We start from the raw sequence: 20,958 nt of genomic DNA, 5'->3' as shown, positions 1-20,958 counted from the left end.
AATATCCTTTTCTGTGGCCCTAGAACCAATTACAAAATAATCTTCAAAATTCATAGAAAGAAACAGAAGCTCATAGGTAAAATGTCTACTAAAACAGCATGACTCACTCTACTTCAAATACTGACTATATTACCTCACACTTGTGTGTTCATGCGTTCCGTAAATGTTTGTGCAAAAAAGTATATTTATAGTTTTGATGAATTTCTTCACATAAACATTTCTTTTCTTTCTTTCTTTGTGTTGCTTTTGTATCGTATATGCTCCTTTACATGTCTCCTGTTTGTCCAAACAAATCACTGGGCCAATTTAAATATTATTATTATGATGATTACCTGAATAGAGGCTTGGGCCACAAGGTCATTTGTGGCCCCATCAGAGCTATCATTGTGCACATATTCTCCTCCATCATCACTGGTCTCATCTGCTTTTACACAAGGGGACCCACATGCTCCCATGCCAATCTGATAGAAAGAGAATTAACAATTCATTTATGAGTTTTCACCAATTGGTAGGAAAAGCAAAAAGATCGCAACAAAAACATCAAATATAGGGTGAATGCACAAATTAAAAATTCCTTGAATTGCTACTCTAACCTCGGAGAGGAAGGCAGGATAAATTTATTGACCTACAAAATACGGGCCACCAAATACCTCTACCTTTTCAATTAGCCATAGGAAAATCTTCCAAAGAAGGAAGAACAAATTTATCAGCAATATTTTGAGACATGATGGTCTCATGACATCATTCATCAACAACTAAGAATCATTTTCTATATGTGCAGACGGAGTACAAGAATGTTAATTACATCCTTTAAAGGTAATCATTACATTTTATTTTAATCAAAGTTGAACATACAACATGCTCCATCAAAATAATTGATGCCTCTAAAAACCATCCTGGTTTGCCAACATTCAATACTATCTCCAAAGATGGCATCAGTTGCTCAGTGAGCAAAGGTGTGTGATCAGAGCAGCTTTATGCCCCTATTCTGGTCAGTACAATGACCCATTCATTTTGAATGACTTCTTCAAGAATAACATATCTCTTCGTTGCAAAAAAAAAACTTTTGGCCCTATTGACTAAAACTTTAGGAACTGTGATACCCTTGATCTTCCTTGAAAAAGCAACCAAAATAGACCAGGAAACATAGAGGCTAGACAAAAATTAGCACGTCAACATAGCAGAGAGGTTTTTCTTTAACCAACATGATGAAAAACAGTGAAAGTTCTAACTAAGACTTATGACACATCTAACATTTACTTACTCACATTTGATAAATGAAGGGAAAATGTATTGTTATTATTGTAAAAGATATTGGATTATTCCATGGAGGACTGAGTTTATGTAGTAGCAAAACTATGCTTAACAAAGCAAACGTGAACTTACCAAGTCATCAGTTGCCAGTGGGTCCAAAGCATTACTTGAAATTCCAGCTGGATCCAGAGTGTTCATCACAGGATATTTATCTTCACTGAGAGGGTCTTTGTTCTCGTCTTTCACAGTTACCTAGAAGATAATGATGGGTGCCAATCAATAGAGGCAAAATAAAAATGTGAATAATTATAAATAATAACAATAACCTCTCCTCTTTCATCTGAGATCACTCAAGCTGGCTGAAATCATGTTTGCACGAGATTTCATTGACAACCTAAAATGAAATTGCAGACATGACCAGTTTACTCTGCACACCTTGGTGTGGAATGCTTCTCAATGTGCTAGCCAAAGTAGAAGTGGGTTATTTCTACATCTTCCAACTCAGGAGGTTAAAGGTTCTAATCCCAAATGGGTGGCCTTCCTCCATCCAGGCCTTGAAATATTTGGGTGTCCTCAACTTGATTGTAGGAGAGGACTTTGAAGTCCTGAATTCAATCAATCAATAAAGATAAAGCCATTGTCATCATTTGTTCATATTTATTTGTTTCATCGACATTGCAGGTCCACCTGACCCTTGGAACATCATCAGCCTTAGCATAAACTGATCTTGCCCTACGTGTGCCTTATCAAGCCTTTACAAGGCCATTTTTTAAACTAAACAGCTCATAAGGCTTGCATGCCTTACACCCTAAAAACACGGCCACTAATTGTCATTGTCATGACATTAACCCTTTCGAGACGGCGGAGTTTTCGTCTCAGCATGACTGATGTACTGAGCCCTAAGAGACTCTTCTTTCTCGTGGTATGGAGCATTTTTGGAGGACATTCGTCAAGAAGGGTCTCGCTGAACCATTTTCGACCCCTCCACACAGGGACTTCGCATTATCTCGGACTCCGAGAGTAGTTGTGCTCCCTCCTTTCCGGGTTTACGACCATACCTGTTGCATTGGTTCGCAGTCAACTTATGTATTGCTTATATATATTTAGCAAATGGATAATTGTTGCTTGCACATAAATTACAGCCTTTGAATTGAATTCCTCATTTTTATCTGAGCATTATCAAATTTAAAACGAAGTTCTAAGGCCATTATTAACGCATTTAACGCAGCATCAATTTCCATGTAGATGTTTATACATAACTCGAGATATAAGTTAATATTTGTCGTAGAATTTCAGTTAAAAATTGTAAACGCTGCTCAAAAGACAAATAATCCATTCTTAGTGTATATTTCTTGAGAAATGAACAAATATTTATTTCAAAAACTGAGTGCATAAACCATTGAATGACCGCTGTCCCATACCGCTGAGAGGGGTTCTAAAAGACGAAGGGTCCGGGTATCTGCTCCCGGATCCCGAGGGTTAATCCTAAACCCCGAAGCGTTGGGTCCCGAGACAAAGATGTCGTGAACCCACGACCATCCTAAAAGGGGGGGAGCTAGAAAACGTATACATACGGCTTTCGATCGCCTGGCCTGGAAAATCTCACACGTATATATATATATATATATATATATATGCCCGTTGTCTCCCGGGTCAGGAAACGTCCACACATATATATAAGTGTAAAGTAGGGAAAAGGTTAATAGCACATCGGAAATTCCAGTAATAAATACCATTTTGAAAAATTCTGGTTACCACTTTGAATGCAATGGAAGTTTAAGCAACATGATCTTAAAAAGCAGTGAAAATTTCCAGTTCCAGACCAGAGAGATCAACTGCAGATAACCACTGTGGAGACCAGTCTATATGGGTTCACTTCATTTACACTGGTATGACTAAAACACTGAGCAATACAAAACCATACAGCACATCTCCCAATAATTGAAATGGAGAAAAAAAACCCTAATTTTTACGTTGATTTAGCCTAGTCCAAACCTTAAACTTCAAATTGATAACTACAATGACCGGCATAGGCGAATCTCACACTAAGTACCATCCAAAATTACTTTGATGCTTTATTTTTCTGTAAACTGACTTTTTGTGGACCAAGGTGATATTGAATGTGAGTCAGACATTAAAAACTAATCAGTAAACATAAGTACAACAAAAATAGTATGATGAAATGCATAATTATTAAAAGTTTTTTAGAATGAAATAAGCAGCAAATTAAGTTATGTTTTAGACCAAAAATTAGGTTATTCCCTATTGATACAGTTTATTTCTTGCTCTACATGAATTTCGACAGATATTTCGATTTTTTTTAAATTATGAATAAATTATGGCTCAATATGTCTTTCTGGATGAATGGGTGATAAGTGCAGAGCCTTTATTTTTTCCCGAATTATGCAATAGGGTATTTAGGATCACAATAATTAGCATTGACATGGTTTGAATTACATGGATTTTATTACCCCATCTAAAATTTTAGACGAAATGTCTCTTCATTGATAATTTTCCCATGAAACTTGTAATTCTCTACCATCACTGGCCCGAGTAGCAAATTTTGTGAAGCCATATCACACACTTCGCCTGAATCGACGACATCTGGATTTTAACAAGACATTCTTGAGATTAATGCTTCATTAACGTGGACAGCTTTGTTTCCCCAAGCACAAAATGTCATCATTGCCATCAAAAAGTGATGATCGCAATGCTATTACTAAAAATAGTAACTTCGATTTACCAAAGGCTACTACCGCGAAGGAAGTTGTAAGTACAAGGTAGGCATCAATAATGACCACTTAGAGCAAATACCAGGGCAGGTTGCTAGCAAGGTCTTTGTTAGGCACAAGTAACCATTACATGTGTGTAGTTAGGTGGAAAATTTATACATCTGTGAGCCAAGGAAGTAAATTTCACCACACTTTAAAATTACATAAAATGTATCTTAATATTTTTAACTTTTGGCACCTATGAGAGGTCATGAAAAGGGCTACCCTTTATTGATTTATGGCATGTAAATATATATACAGTAATAATGTCTGATCACATACAAGTCACATTACAAATTACCATGCTATCATCGAGACACTAGATGTACGTTGGAATCAAGGCAGTGACGACGTCTGCCTTGAACTTTCATTCCTACTCAAGTAATGAGAATGCAGCTAGGATGCTACCAATGGGGAGTGAAAACAGCATAATAGTCAACGTGATAACATTAAGGAGACACGATTCCATCCCATTGAAGTTTAATTCATTTTGTCATTTGTAGTGCATTATTGTTTGTTAAAAAAATGTCCACAGCACAACAATAGGTGCAGAGAGATTAGTGTTTTCTCATTATTTGCTATGGGGTGAAGTAAAATCCTCATTATCAGTGAATCCATCTTAAGATAGACAGAATTGCAAGAAGTCTTTCATTTCATTGTCACCTTAAGTCAGTTACTAAACAATTTCTAAACAATTACTTTAGTAATTTTTTCCTTATTATGAGCATATCAAGATGTTCCATGAAAGAAAAATTATTTTCATCAAATATTTGTATATACTACCGGTATTTCTCACCGAAATCTATAGATATATAACAAAAAAAGTGATGTTACAGATATTTTATGACAGGATAGAAGAATATTCTAGGCAATAGCATTTCCATATTCTGGATCATAGACTGATTTTTCTCTGGGCTGTATACATCTATGGGCATCAATGCAGTTGGCATGGCACAATGATGGAAAAATACAAGTGATGCAAGATTGCAAACATACAAAATCTTTAATAAGGCCGTTTTACACTAGCCACAGAATTGCTCAGGTTAGAATAGCATTTATTTCTAAAATGGCATGTATCTGCACGAATGCATGAACGGAATTAGAATAGGGACTATTTTGCCATCTCACATGCACACATCCTCGCATGTGTTCTAGCATTTCCATCCTACACACGACACGATTTTGCCTGCAACTTCATACACACGTCAGATAGTGCTTGAGACAGGTAAAGCGAGATCTACAGCATCAATCATGAAACATGAAAATAGCCACCTATGGCCGTAACGTAAGGATCAAGTAGCAGGTAAAAACAAATACTTTGTTGGTTTGGTGGAATTGAAGAATCCATTGTAGTGACCAACCCGAGCCTCTAAACCAGAAACCCATTATAAGCACTCAGCTTAGAGGAAGCCTTTGCAGTGGATGAAGGTGCTTTGCTAGGGTTTCTTCGGTAGAGTCACAAGCACTCATACAACGCATATAAATTTTGTGATAGTTAAAGGGACATTGCAACAGTTTCTTTGGTTGAGAGACACACACTCACTCAACATAAAGGAAACCAGTTTCCTTCATTTTTACATTACTATTGAAGGCTATTTTAATGTTTTATCTATCTATCTTTCGTAGATTAATTTATGAAATGAATAAGATGAATTTGGTTATTCATTGTACTTCCCTTACTTATAACAAATCTGCATGAGGGTTCTGGCTTTTCCTATGATAAGGTCAATCTGGCGGATTGATTGAAGAAAAATATAGTATTCTTGATATTCAGCTATGCTGAAGCAAAGACAATAGGCTAGAAAGGAGAATAGACACAGACCACCAATGGACTCCTCCATGGGATGTGTGACATTTCTTCCACAAGAAAGGTGGTGCAATAAACCTCAGATCGACGTATATACCTAAGTAGATTAAGGCCTTAATCTATTTAGGTATATACGTCTATAGATTAGTGCAGTCAGCCTTTTGCCTCATTTTGAGCAACTGATGGTCACACATAGGGTGACCAGACATTCGGATTGATCTGACATGTCAATTCGGACATGACCTCCATTTTAAAAAAATTTCTACGAGAAAACTTTTATATCTTAACATTTTCATTATTGAATCTGCCTAAATATTTTGTTCATTGATAAGCAATTCTTTATAGATTTTTAAGTCATTATTTAATGGCTTCATTAAATGTGTTATCTTTTTTCTATGTTCTTTCATCTGTGATGTTATACATAAGAATATGGTTTATGGGTTATCCCGTAAATAAATGAAATGAAATAATGTAATGATGATGCCTTCATATAGGGACCATACATTCAGGTTGGTCTAGACATGATATCCTTTATAGATAGTCTTTATTGATAGTCTTGTCAGATTTTTTTGGAATGGGAAATGTCCTCCTTTTTGAAAATCATGATTATAAATATATAAATCTGTTAATAGCCAAACAGAACTTTCAACAAAATTTCTGGATATTTCTTAATCTAACCATGGGAAAATACAACTAAAGAAAGGGTACTTTCTCTAATTTCAACCCAGTGGACCACCATGAGAAACAAACTAAACATTGCCTCAGGCCGTGTTCCAATCCGTAGGGTGCACCCTACCAACACCACCAAGACTATGGCCTGAGTGCTGAAGGCTTGAAATCCTCTGACGTCACGAGGCGGAGGCCTAGCGAATTCTGGCTACCCTCTCGTTGCTAGCGAGACCTAATAATAAATAACGTGAAAAGTGCAGTTAAAACGTGTACCCTGCGTGCATGCCTGCTTGTATTAGTGAAGTTTTGCGCGGATTTCGGAGATTAAAAAAAAAAACTTGAAGTTAACGAGTGGATAAGTGGTGAAATGGTGAATAAGTGGTGAATAAGCAGAGGCAATTATGCGGGTGGTGAGAAGGTTTCCGTTTTTCGTTTCCCTGAAGACGACGAGCTGAAGAAGAAATGGATTAGGAGAATTCCGAGGGAGAATTTCATCCCTACGACATATTCTAGGGTAAGTTGGCAAGGGTATGAACAATCTTAATGCCTGGTTCTACAATTAATTAATGTTTACGAGTAAATATAGGAGGGCCTGTACGAAAGTTGAACCGCTATTATTTTATGGCCATCCATAATCACTGCATTCGTGCAGGTTGTTGTTTTTTGTTGGAACGTACACTCGTATATTATCTCTTATGTTTTCATTCATCTTGTGTAACCAGGCAATTACGAGATATATTTCTGAAATATTGCGGTATTTAGTTTTTCGCTGAAATATCTCAATGCTAATGTTTGTAGAAATGATTTGGAAGTCAGAAGCTTTTTGGGCACTGTTTCCTTGAAAAAAGTTAGTAAATATAAGTTTCCCATGCATGTTAATGATATGAATGTACTGAAAGAAATTTTGGATGGGCTAAATGTTTTGATGGGGAATAGACCCAAGGTTGAAAAGTCAGAAATATGCCTTAAGTTAGAGGTCATTTTGTCTATTTTAGATGTTATGGCAGCAGATGATGAAGTAGGAGTGAAAGTTAACTTTATCATTGAACAACTGAAGCTTATGATGATGAACAAGTTTACCTATCGCTATAGAAGTGAGACATAAGGTTTTTCTTGTAAATTGTTTACAATTTCTCCTCATGCATATAAATTTGCTAGGAATTCAGGCATGTTCTCCCTTCCACATCCCGCAACCATTCGTCAAGTGTGTTCACGTCAAAATTTAAGCCCTGTAGCAGATTTATGTAACTCACTTACATATGCCAAAATTGTCTTTCTCAAACTTAAATGCCACGAAAAAAATGTCATTCTCATGATGGATGAAATTCATTTGAAGACATATGTTGATTACAAAGGGGGTAATGTAGTTGGCTTTAGTCATAACTCTTCCTCAGTTGCCAAAACTGCACATTTTTTCATGATTTCAAGTTTAATGTCACCATTTAAAGAGGTGGCTTATATAATTGCAGTGTGTAATTTTTCTGCTAGGGAATTGCATGATGTAACAAAAAAATAATCATCACATTGGAGGGTATTAGATAGAGTGGTGAGCATTGTATATCCACATCCTTGCGATACAACACGGCCCCTATTTTTTGTATTCGATTCCGTTTACTTAATCAAATGTGTTAGGAACAATTGGTTAAATCAGCGTAATGTGCAGTCATTCTTATTCCCTGATTTGAATGATGACAGTGCACCAAAATTGACTGCGTCCTTTCAGACTATCAGGGAACTTTATTTTCTTGAGTGTGGTGAGGTTGTTAGGTTTGGGCATCCACTCACCTTGAAAGCACTCTACCCTTCAAACATAGAGAGACAGAATGTGAAGCTGGCGTTGCAAATATTTAATGACTATGTGGTCACTGCCCTTAAGACTTTGGGAAAGATAAAAATTTGAAGCATCACAATGAAACTGCTGAATTTGTTCAAATAATTTCAGATTGGTGGAAGGTGGTTTATGTGAAGACTCCCAGGAAAGGGATTAGATTAAAAGACCCCTTGCAAACACCTATGACTTTGGATTCTGAAGGGAGAAAGGTATTAGAGAGTGTTTGATTGGGTGCAGAGGTGGGTTGGTACCGTGGGGTGGGTTGTCAAAAGAAACCCATTCCGCCTTCATGCATACCACACATGCCCTCTGTGAAATGGCATCCTATTGTACGGTGGAGTTAGGGATGGAGTTTATGTTGCCTGGCAAAGTTCAAACCGACTGCCTTGAAGAGCGATTTGGTCTCTACAGGCAGCTTGCTGGCTCTAACTATCACATTTCTATCAGGCAGTTGTACGAGTTAGCGACCAAATTAAGGCTTCAAAACTACTTACCTCTGAAGCTTAAGTCTCAATCATTCAAAAATATATTAGTGGACAGTGTAAATGATGATGATACTGATGATGTACTTGAGCCAAAAAATCAGTTGATTCGTTTTTACACTACAATATATCTGTGGAGTCTGACGATATAAAAAATGTAAGCAATGCTCTATCTGTGTTGACATACATAGCTGGGTATTGTGTGAGATCACATTTAAAATTGATTAATTGCCCATTTTGTAAAAAATGTTAGTGAAGGAAAGAATGTTAGAAGAGGTAGACAGTGATAATTTTGTGAAGTGCCTTAGTCGAGGTGGTCTTTTTGTGCCTCGCGAGGATGCTGTGAATGCTGTTGTCCATGTACATGTCGCGATGAATATAATCATCAGCAGTGATTTAGAAGAAGGATTTCTAAAAGAAGTCAGTCAGAGGAATGCATTATACAGTGTCAGCATGAATACGTTGATTCTAAATGACTACGTAAATGACAATATCTGTGACAATGGGCACCAAGTGAATAATGCAATCAAAAAAATTGTGTATGTTTGTGCCAACATCTTTTTAAAAAATTAGTGTTGTAGAAAGAATGACGAATGCTGTCGTGTTAGTAATGCAAGAAAGATTATGAAACTTGTGAAGTGATTGAGCATCAATAAATATAGCAATATAATGAATTTGTATTCTTGATTATTTATTACAGTTTTTTTCATTAGATCCTGGTGTATTATTCAATCGCACGTTCGCATTGTTTTTCTTTGAGAACCTTGAATAAACGCAAGATTTATCAATGGCAAGTGAAATTTGACTGGTTCCTGTTATAATTCGTCCAAGGGTCTTTAATATTTCTAAAAAAGCTTTCCGATTGTGAAGGAATTTAGATGAAGTCTTTCTACTATCTGACAAATCCGATTAATGGGTTTTGATATTTTTTAAAAAGTTCGGCTTTCTACGGTTTGTTTAAAAGTGGAAAATATGCATTTACGGTAAAGTTTCATCGAGTGGGACATGGTTTGCATAGACGCGAATTTAATGGTTATGATAAATACGCGGTTGTACTAGTTATATTCATCCTTTGATTTTCGGAGTTGGACAAAATAGATAATTCCCATACATTTACAAGAGATGAGCTTTCAGTACGATGAATGGTTCACAATCGGCCGCATGGCCTTTGGGTTATGACGTCACGCGCGAGTCCTCAGGCCTTCTCTCTAGGTGGTGTCGACCCTACCCTCTTGTGCTCTTACACTCTTGCAGACTCTTTTGCTCTTTCCTGCTTGGATTGCAAGTGGTGCCACCACTGCGGAGTGGCGATTTTTAAACTGAAAAAAGTTGACTACTAAATATTCACGGTAAGAGTGTCATTGCTGTTGTTTATTAAGTGTTGCAATATTTTACTGCACTAAATGGAATTGCGGAAGTGATAATGTATAAAATGCGGCAGAGGCAACTGGGAGTGGCTGCAATTGTAACCATTACACTCCACAATAAATTTATTAATTTTGGAAAACAAATATCGTACAGGATTATGCTCAGACAAATTGAAGTGATTTAAAACTGAAAACAATTCAATAAATGTGTCATTAAAATTAAAAATATTAACCACTGTGAAAAGATACCATCATAATAATTTAAATGCAGTAAGTTGAAAGATTTAGGGTGTCTAGCAAACCAAAGCAAAAAAATTCTTCCACTATACGTGATTTTTCCTGGGAAAGTTTTCAGGTTGATGTTACGTGATTACTGTGATAGATTAGAAATTTATAAGGCCAAGGAATGGATCAATTAACGCACACTTCATCATCAAATTTAATTTAATCATTTAAATTAATTCTATGCAAGCCAAGGACCTACTTCAACCTCATAAGTATATGCTGATGTCATCTGTCCTATTCTTCGAGTTTTTCAATCTTACTTGAGACAAGCATGCAAGGAATTTTGATTCCGCACTCTTGCCTGACATTCCACGTTTCGATGCAGCTGTAAAAATTCCACTCAGCTACTGCATTTATGATTATTACAAACACATTTTATGCCATAAAATGGCCATTGAACTTGAAAAATTAAGCTGGAAATGAATTTTAAATTTCAGGCTGGAGAAAATTTTCAGCATAATTCTAGACACTTAAAATTCTTGCATAAATCGCGATTTTCCTGTTGCTGTTGCGGTTGCTGGACACACTGAGATTCACATTTGTTCTAGAATAATTTGGATTTGATATTCACTCGACTCATCATGAACAATTTAAAGAACCAACTCACTGCCTCAAATCATATCCTATCGGTATTCACATAATGAACAGAAATTTCGACCTGTGTTGAGCAAGTAAGGGTGAATCATCACCTTTCTTCTTGCTCTTTGACTATGCACTCTTCAGAGCAGGACCGGTTGACTGGAATCGCACCATCTGACATCACTTCCCAAATGTGACCATCAAAAAGTGCTGGTTAGAGCACAAGAGAGCATTCATGGTGGATTTGTACATGGCCTCAGTAAAAATTAAAAACTTAGCATTGTCAGAAATGCTAAAAATTGCTTGAAAAAGTTAGATCCACAAAAAAAACCAAACCTGCTTTTCCTCCATGCATCCTTTCATTTTAACCCTTTCTCACCAGATGTCGGGCGGAGACAACAGACATTTTTATTCATAGAACTCCTGCCATTGGGTACAGTTGGGATGTTTGTCTGGTATTGGGTTGGATTTTTTATGAATGGGACATTTCCCTCCTCATTGAAAATCATGATTTTAAGTACAGTTAATCTGTTACCAGCTACCTAGCTATCTGTAAAAATGCAAACATTGCTTGAGAAAAATGTCCACTAAATATTACAAAATCAAGGGTGTAATTATTTTATTCTGTTCTAAATTGTGAAATTGCCATTATTTTTCAAGTTGCTGACTTTCTTCTTATCTCAATTTTAACACATTCAGTGTGGAACATGTCAATTGACATAGTCCGTCCAAGTCAATACATGGAGCTGGTCAATACAAGTGCTCTGCCAGTCGGGCCAGGAGGCCATTCTCCGCCTTCGTAAGTAACTAATATCCATTCCCAAGCTTTTTGATGGTGCGTATGACCTTAAGCAAGGAACTCTCTTTGGAACCATGATCGCCTTTTGTAAATAGCCTTGCTTGAACTGAAGGTATGTTGGTGAAAACTCTCTCTTTGTCTTTCTTAATTTATCAACCGATTCTGATGACCTTCACGAAAATCGCATCCGCATTGAATGTGTTAATAGCTACCTAGCTTATAAAAATACATAAATTGCTTAACAAAAATAGATACACAGAAAAATATATAAAATCATACCGCAAATTAATTTTACTATTCCAAACTATAAAATTATCATTATTTTTCAATTGGCCTACTTTTCCTCTTATTGCTTATTTAATAGGGAGCTCTCCTGCATTTTTCACTTCATGGCATCTGGTCTCCCTATTCACATAAGCGAAGGTGACTTCCTGTAGAAATACATCCATTTACGCTGCACGAAGCCACTTACGTCAAACTACCGAGTAAATGTCAACAACTTAGGGTCATTAAACTCAGGTTTCACTGTGGATGAGAATAAACCTTACCAACATATTAGATCCGAGTTGTTGGGAGTCTTCCACAGGAATGTATATTTCAGTCCTTTGGGGTGAGAAAGTGAGATGTGAGGTGCCTTGTATCTCATCTCGAATGCAGCCATTTGTCTCAGCAGGAGTCCCCAACTTGTCATCAGCTGCCTCCTCTCCTTGGATACTCTGTGAAGAGAGTAACAGTGATTCAGAATCCATCCACTCGAAAGTCAACAAATGAAGCATACTCCTAATATTGATGAAATAGGATTTTCAATGTAATATCCAAGCATTTGCGTAAAGCTTGACATGTTTCACTTTATCCAAAACTCAAAACCTAAAAAGCTGCTGAAACCAAATTAGGCAGGAGAATACTTGGTATAATCAGTTCACATTGTGTCCGTATTACGAGGCATGAAAGAAAGAAAATACATAAATATTTTCAACAAACGTGTCTTTAAATGTGAATCTTTCATGTGGAGTATGTTTTTGATTCATTTCTATTGGAATTGAACTCCTTTTTCCATGTATTCAAATACCAACTCAGGGAGAGAAGAGTTATATCTCATATTGTGGCCACTATCTTAGGCAGAAGGGTATGAAATCATCAGCCTGATATTGGATGGGAGACTTAAGAAAAGCGGTAAAGAGGAGAAAAAATTGTTCTAGGACTCAAAACATTATAGAAGAGACAGCAATTAGAGATACATGGGACCAATTTCAACGGGCAAGAGAGCAATGCCTGAACAGCCAATGCACTGAATAGTGTACGGCATAGGAAAGAAGACAAATGAGAATCTAGGATGTTCTGACAAGCCCACTTCAATAATCTGGTGGACGAAACCTTACTAATTTAGGAGATTTTTATATTTTTAAATCTCATCACTTAGTAAAGTAAAAAGTAAATACAGCTAACATGCTTTTTCAGCTCTGGATTAAGGTGAAAAATTTCTTCGAGAAAGAAACCTGTATAGAGTTGAAATTTTATAAGAAAAAAATTCTTAAACAACTAATTCATTAACAAAATTTACCTACAAAGTGGAACACCAATCGATCCCTGTACAGAGAATCACTAACAAAAAACTATTCTGAAAAGGTAAATTTCTAACAATATTACTTATCTGAAAAAATATTGAAGTTGAAAAAAAACAGACCTCAAATATATCATAATTATCAAAATAACCAGTGCAAATTTATCACAAAAAACTTTTCCTCAACAACCCTAAAAAATGCAGAACATCAGATTCAGTGATCATCTTAGTTGTTATTCAAAGAAAAAACTTAGGGATTTTAAAACACCAAAATTTTAAATGCAGAATACAATTTTAACTAATTTATTATTCAAAGAAACATTATTTTTGCTCAAAAACGAAATCATTTGTAATAGCAGAAGTGACATAGATTGTTTTAGCAAATATAATGTTCACATATCAATATACATTTTTACTAAAATAAAAATTTAATCATAACCCTGTAACAAAGTAACTGTCCAACACACTAAACAAATTGATACTTCAAAGATACATCACATCCATTTTCTCATTGAGTTCAGTTTTATGTATGTAGTTTAAAACGTTAGTAATTGTTAATATGGCAATTTGCAATATGATGTGGAAGCAACATGCCAGGTTGCATAGGTTGCCATGATATGTTTTTATTTATGTTTTATTAAATAGTTTGTTTATGGTTGATTGTTGTTAGGAAAAAGATTAGTTGGTGTGCTGTGCTTATATACTAATTAAACTGTTCACAATCTGAACCAAAGGACTCTTTAAGAATATATATTTCATCAGGTTATGGGAGCCCAGGAAACCTTTGGTCAGAATTGGAAATACTGAATTGAAAATTAAATTGAAAATGGCTGATGAAGAGGGAATTAGGTACCATGTACCACTTTTTGACGGAACTAATTACAGCAATTGGAAATTTAGAATGGAAGTTCTCCTGGATGAGAAAAACTTAATTGAATTTGTGGAAGTGCCATTATATACCAAACTTGCACCTTTTATTGGATCTAAGGAAGACAGTGAGGCTGATAAAGTTAAGAAACAAAAGGGATACACAGAAGTACAGAGAAATGCTAAAAAATGTAAAAGCCTTATTGTGCAGAAAATATCAGACAGCCACTTGGAATACGTAAAGGATAAGGCCACAGCATTTGAAGCCTGGGAAACACTGCAGACTATATTTGAGCGGAAAAGTATCACAAATCAAATACAACTAATGAAGAGATTGCTCTGCATGAGATTCAATCCATCTCAGGAAAAATTGGAAGCTCACCTCTTAAGGTTTGATAAAGCTATAAGAAAATTGAAAACATCAGGAAAAACGATGGAAGAGAATGACATTATTTGCCACTTATTATTAACCATGCCTAAGGAATATGATGCAGTTGTAACAGCAATTGAGACCATTCGTACCGAAGAATTAACTCTATCTTTTGTAAAAGGACGATTAATAGATGAGGAATCCAAATGAGGAACAAGCAAGCAAAAACCCATGTGTGAAGACCAGCCAATTTCAGTATTTGCTGCCCAGTCAAAAGGAAAGTATAAAAGTGAAAAACATATGAGAAATCCTATTAATTTTCATGGAAAACCACAGGCACAAGAATATAAAAAGAAGAACGATTTCCAAAATTCACAAAAGAAAATACCAGCTTTCCCTTTTACATGTCATAATTGTGGTATAGCCATAGGCCACACAAGAGCTCAATGCAGAAAGCCTCAACAAACATTTCGAAATTATAGTGGTGGAGCTAATCTAGCTGACTCCAGTGACCATGGAAAAGGAGAAAATAACATCTATGAAACAAAAGTAAGCTACAGTTTAACAACCTGTAAATTTGAAAATCCATCCATGACATTGAATGCTGAGTACTCAGAATTAGAATATTTTGATTTAAGGAATAAATGGATTATTGACTCAGGGGCATCAGAGCATCTGACCTGCTTGAAGGATGAAGTTTTTAATATCAGAAAGCTAGATGTTCCAATTAAAATAAAGATCGCTAAAAGAAATAGCTTCTTAATTGCTGAAATAAAAGGAGATATAAATGTAAAGACAAATGTGGAAGGAAAATGGAGGAACATAACCTTGCATAATGTACTAATAGTGCCTGATATGGACATCAATCTCATCTCAGTTGCTCAATTAGACATGAAAGGACTCGAAGTTATGTTTAAGAATGGAACAGGGAAAATATATCAAGAAGGAACTCTACTAGGAATTGGATACAGGAAAAAGAAGCTTTATGAAATAGAGCTGATATTACAGAAAAACAATATGGAAAAGGCCCTAATTAGCTCAGGAACTTCAAGTACTGCAATTTGGCATAGAAGATTGGCTCACCTTGGTTATGAAAACATGAAAGTATTAGAAAAGCTTGTTGATGGGTTGAGAATAGAAGAAAAGGAAAAGGACATTTGTACTGTGTGTCTGGAAGGAAAACAAACAAAGCTGCCACACAATACTTCAAGGAATAGGGCAAATCGTCCATTGGAAATTATTCATAGTGATGTGATGGGGCTTATTAGTCCTACATCCTATGACGGCAAAGAATATGTCTTAATATTTGTTGATGACTTCACTCATTTTACAGTTGCGTATTTGCTTGAATCAAAAGATCAAGTTTTTAAGTATTTTCAGATGTATACAGCCATGGCAACAGCTCACTTCAATTTGCCATTGAGTCGACTCCGTTGTGATAATGGAGGAGAGTATGTCTCAACTATGATGAAAGAATTTTCTGCTAAAAGAGGAATACAGGTGGAATATACTATGAGACTATGAGATACACACCATCTCAAAATGGTGTAGCTGAGAGGATGAACAGGAACATAATGGACAAGGCAAGATGTATGCTGTCGGACTCTGGACTTGAAAAGAAATTCTGGTCAGAAGCAGTAATGTCAGCAGTTTATACTATAAACAAATGTCCCACGTTAGCCTTAAAAAATGCAATTCCAGCAGAATTGTGGTATGGAAGAAAACAAAATATTGGGAAGCTCAAAGTTTTTGGATGTATTGCTCACCTTCATATACCAAAAGAATTAAGAAAAGGGAAACTTGATACCCACTCTAAAGCTTGTATAATGCTTGGATATTGTGCAAATGGATACAGACTTTTGGATATCAAAACAAATAAGTTAATCAGTGGAAGAGATATTATATTTGATGAGAAAAGAACAATTAAGTCGTTAAAGAAGAATGAAGAGTTCTATTCCAGTACTGATCAGGAAGAAGGAAAGAATGAAGCTAATGAAATGCAAAATGAAAATTTTCAAGGAATAGAAAAAGAACTACAAACAGAGACTCAAGAAACTCCAGAGCCAATACAACTACCAAGAAGTCGTAACAATGATTCACAAGAACTTGGAAGAGGAAAAAGGAAGAAGACAACACCACAATATTTGGAAGATTATGTGGAAGATATAGAAACTGATGACCAAGTAGCATATGCTCTAATGGCTGAAGATTATGTTAGTGATGCACCAGCCACATTTGAAGAAGCGGAGCAGAGGAGTGATGCACCACTGTGGAAGGAAGCCATCAAGGAGGAATTATCATCGTTGGAAGAAAATAAAACTTGGAAACTGTGTGAACTGCCTGAAGGAAGGAAAGCTATTGATTCAAAATGGATATTCAAAGTGAAGAAAGATGAAAATGGAAACACTTCAAGATACAAAGCAAGATTAGTCATCAGGGGATGCGCTCAAAGAAGAGGACTTGATTATGAAGAAACATATGCCCCTGTTGCTCGAATGTCTACAGTTCGTATATTATTGTCTGTCATTAACCATAAATCATTAGTTTCAGGTCAAATGGATGTAAAGAATGCATTCCTCCAAGGTAATTTAAATGATGAAATATTCATGCTACCACCCCCAGGAGTTAATGTTAAAGGAAACTTGGTTTGCAAGCTCCAGAAACCATTGTATGGACTAAAGCAAGTCCCCAAGGAATGGAATAGTTGTTTCGATAAGTATGTGCAAAGCCTTGGTTTTGTTCAGTCAAAGCATGATAGGTGTCTGTATGTGTACATTAAGGAAGCTATTGTGATTTATATTCTACTTTATGTTGATGATTTGCTTATTGCCTGTAGTAGTGATGTAGAATTGAGTTATGTGAAAAGAAAATTAATGGAAAAATTTAAGATGACTGATCTTGGAAATTTAAAGTTCTACTTAGGAATCAAGATTGACATGGATAGAGCTGGTATGTATTTATCTCAAAAGAAGTACATGGAAGATATGTTGAGTAGATTTAATATGTCTGATTGCAAGCCTACCAAATCTCCAATTGAAGAAAAATTTTGTGGTACTGATTTTGATAATGAGCCTATTATAACTGATAAACCAGTGAAGGAACTTATTGGATGTTTAATGTATTTGATGTCTATTTCTAGACCAGATTTATCTTTAAGTGTAAATTTATTTAGCAGATATCAGAGAAGGCCCACTGAAGGACTATGGAAAGGGCTTAAAAGAGTGCTTAGATACATTAAAGGTACACTTGATTACGTATTATTTTTTCCTAAGAAGGATTCACTTGAATCCGTAGTGTTTTGCTGATGCAGATTGGGCTGGAGACTCACAAGACAGAAAGTCCACATCTGGTTTTGTAGTGGAAGTCTTTGGTGGCACTGTATCATGGAGTACAAGAAAGCAGTCGAATGTATCACTATCCACAACGGAAGCAGAGCTTGTGGCTTTGTGTGAGGGTGCATGCGAAGCCAAATGGACAATTGGAATTTTAGAAGACTTCGGTATAGATGTAAAGAAACCAGTAATCTTGTTTGAGGACAATCAGTCCTGTATTCATTTATTGTTTAGACATAAGTATAGTAGAATGAAACATGTTGAGGTGAAATATTATTTTCTGAGTGATCTTATACAGAAAAACATTTTTAATGTAAAATATGTGCCATCAAGCAATCAAAAGGCTGATATGTTAACTAAGCCACTTGGCACCACACGTTTCTGTATTTTAAGGGAAAAAGTAAATGTGATACAAGAATTGTCAAATTGAGGGGGGGTGTTAATATGGCAATTTGCAATATGATGTGGAAGCAACATGCCAGGTTGCATAGGTTGCCATGATATGTTTTTATTTATGTTTTATTAAATAGTATGTTTATGGTTGATTGTTGTTAGGAAAAAGATTAGTTTGTGGTGAATATAAAAAGGTGTATGGTGTGCTGTGCTTATATACTAATTAAACTGTTCACAATCTGAACCAAAGGACTCTTTACGAATATATATTTCATCAGTAATGACATTTTTTGCAACTATCAAGTTCAAAGCTGAAACTTAATTTTAAATACTGGGCCACTTCTATATACATTGCACCTCTCATCTTTTCGTATAACAAGCCGTGAAAATTGAGAGATGTTTTTGAACTGTCAGCAGGTATGTTTAATTATAAATAAAGAAAACCTCAAGAATTCACATTTTGTGTGTGTGCAGTTGAGCCTATAATTGGACACTAAGTTTCAGCTCAATTTAAGTTCACAATCATGATTAGCAGGAACCAGTTCGAGGTTTTTTTGTTCGTTCTAACATGCTTCGAAGTGAGTAGATTTATTAAAAGGGATTGTTTCATTGCGTAGTGGGTTCATTGCCTTTTATGAGTTGACGAATTTGAATGTCCCACTTTGTTAGCCATAATTATTTTACAAACACATAGTTGAATCAGACAACAAAACGCCTTTACTTATCACCACCAAAAACACCAACTGCAGGGTAAAAATCACTTCGCATGGATGTTGATAAACAAAGCTTGCGGGACACTGGGCTAGTTTCACTACCCCGTCAACCATGTCCGACGGCCTTGAAAGTACTCCAGTATTATCAATTAACAAAAATGATGCTCTATTTATTTTTAATCTCTACTCAAAGCACTTTTTAAATAAAGTTAGATTTACCACCTTCAAGAAGTCATACAACATTCTATTTCCTAAGTTATGGCATCAAGTGAATAATCAATCACAATTTTGAGTAAATCCAATCAAACAACTTCTATAACGACTTTAATCCACAAATAATGATTCAACTGGATTTCTCACTGATGTTGACACAAAACAAAGACTCTCACTTAACATTTTCCGAAACATACAATGCACCAGTCTTCAAAAGAGAATAAACTAAAATACTCACCCTAAAGCAATTCACCGCAGAAAGTTTTCTCAGCTTTGCGTCCGATTGTAAACAAGTCATTTTGAAAACACTGAATTCCGTGAGCTTTTTCAAACAAAGGGCACACAGGGTGGTGGGCAGGCCATCTCCCACAGCAACCTAAGATAGAAATCAACACGCTATACATTGGAGAAGTGCGAAATGATGCTGATCACATGGAATAACTAAAGCAACATGACAAAGAAAAATAAATAAGTTGTAGGTATCGAACCACTTACTTCTAACCCGAGTAAACCATTTATAGCATCCTTCACAGTAATTCTGCAAGCTACGTTGGAAGTGTATATGTTGTAAAAGTAATCATTATTCTTCATGCATAGTCTGCACATGGTACCCTCAGAATCCCTTCCTGACGAAGCGGTGAAAATCCCGGCGGTACGATTCATGTTTTAATGTCAATAACTCTTTCTGTCTTTACATATGTTAAATTGTCGATGAAATCAACAACACACAACAAACTGAGATATCCAGATTCGTCACGGGAACTACATACAATTCGATGATATAACCTATATTTAGAATGCTTGCGGTGAAAGACAAGTTTAAATTTTAAAGTTTAAATAACTCATAAGCACCTCAACGGAAAAATACACCACAGCAAAATGGTTAAGACGATTGACCTTGCAGTTCTCTGTAACTATGATTATATAAGATCATGCCATCAAAGATTTGTTTGCTTTCACTGAGTTATAGTTTACATTTTAGCCGCTAAAGGCACATATACATAGCAGGACTCTAATCAAGGCGCGTTCCGAAATTAACCTGCATTAGCATGGAAGGAGGAGGAGACTTTTCATTTAAGACTATGCAAGCAATATTAATGCTATCGGGACAGAGCAGTGTTTCACGGTTTTTATGAGACACATTTAACGACTATACAATGGTAGAATTTTTAGAGGCATATGGGTAAAGCAACCATGAAAGAAGTCTTCCATGAAGCAACATTAAAACAAGCCTTCAAAGAGTAGATAAGGTGAAAACTATCTCTGTAAATGATACATTATATTTCAATTGATATTTATTCAGAACAATACGTTAATGACACAAAATTAACTTTGAAAGAAAGCCTTAGAAAACAACTTTTTCATTTGAATTTTATTAGTGACGTTTTTGAGTAGAATATTTTATAAAGAGAATAGGAAGAATAACACTTTAAGTACTAAGAATATAAAAATACAAACAATATTCAATTTATTGGCATACTCCGTCTCATATTTAATATTCACTTCTGCCGGAACGCTCCTTGATTAGAGACCTGCTATGTATATCTGTCTCTAGCGGTAGAAATGAAAACTAAGACTCAGCGAAAGCAAACTAATCTTTATTGCATGATCTTATATTTACATAGATTATTGCAGTGAAGTAGAAGGTCGACCGTAATATCAATT

General features: G+C 35.7%; 1 protein-coding gene across 1 annotated transcript; it reads right to left on the bottom strand.

Moving 5' to 3' along the window:
• Positions 1 to 256: 256 nt before the first annotated feature.
• Positions 257 to 19,910, bottom strand: LOC124172274. Its single transcript, XM_046551692.1, has 5 exons — positions 19,789 to 19,910; positions 19,532 to 19,669; positions 12,393 to 12,560; positions 1,387 to 1,506; positions 257 to 461 (listed from the first exon to the last, which is right to left on the bottom strand). Exons 1-5 carry the CDS (start codon positions 19,897 to 19,899, stop codon positions 294 to 296), a joined length of 705 nt encoding a protein of 234 aa, XP_046407648.1. The 5' UTR covers positions 19,900 to 19,910; the 3' UTR covers positions 257 to 293.
• Between the last annotated feature and the right edge of the window lie 1,048 nt (positions 19,911 to 20,958).

The sequence above is a fragment of the Ischnura elegans genome, assembly GCF_921293095.1.
Source record: "Ischnura elegans chromosome 13 unlocalized genomic scaffold, ioIscEleg1.1 SUPER_13_unloc_1, whole genome shotgun sequence".
Lineage (NCBI taxonomy): Eukaryota > Metazoa > Arthropoda > Insecta > Odonata > Coenagrionidae > Ischnura > Ischnura elegans.
The sequence above is the reverse complement of the archived record's forward strand: the minus strand, read 5'-3'. Positions and strand labels throughout refer to the sequence as shown.

Coding starts and splice junctions, on each gene's coding strand:
- LOC124172274 (XM_046551692.1), bottom strand. CDS start 19,899: ATGTGCAGACTATGCATGAAGAATAATGATTACTTTTACAACATATAC. Junction 19,670..19,788: donor ATGGTTTACTCGGGTTAGAA/GTAAGTGGTTCG, acceptor TTTCTATCTTAG/GTTGCTGTGGGAGATGGCCT. Junction 1,507..12,392: donor AACTCGGATCTAATATGTTG/GTAAGGTTTATT, acceptor ATTATCTTCTAG/GTAACTGTGAAAGACGAGAA.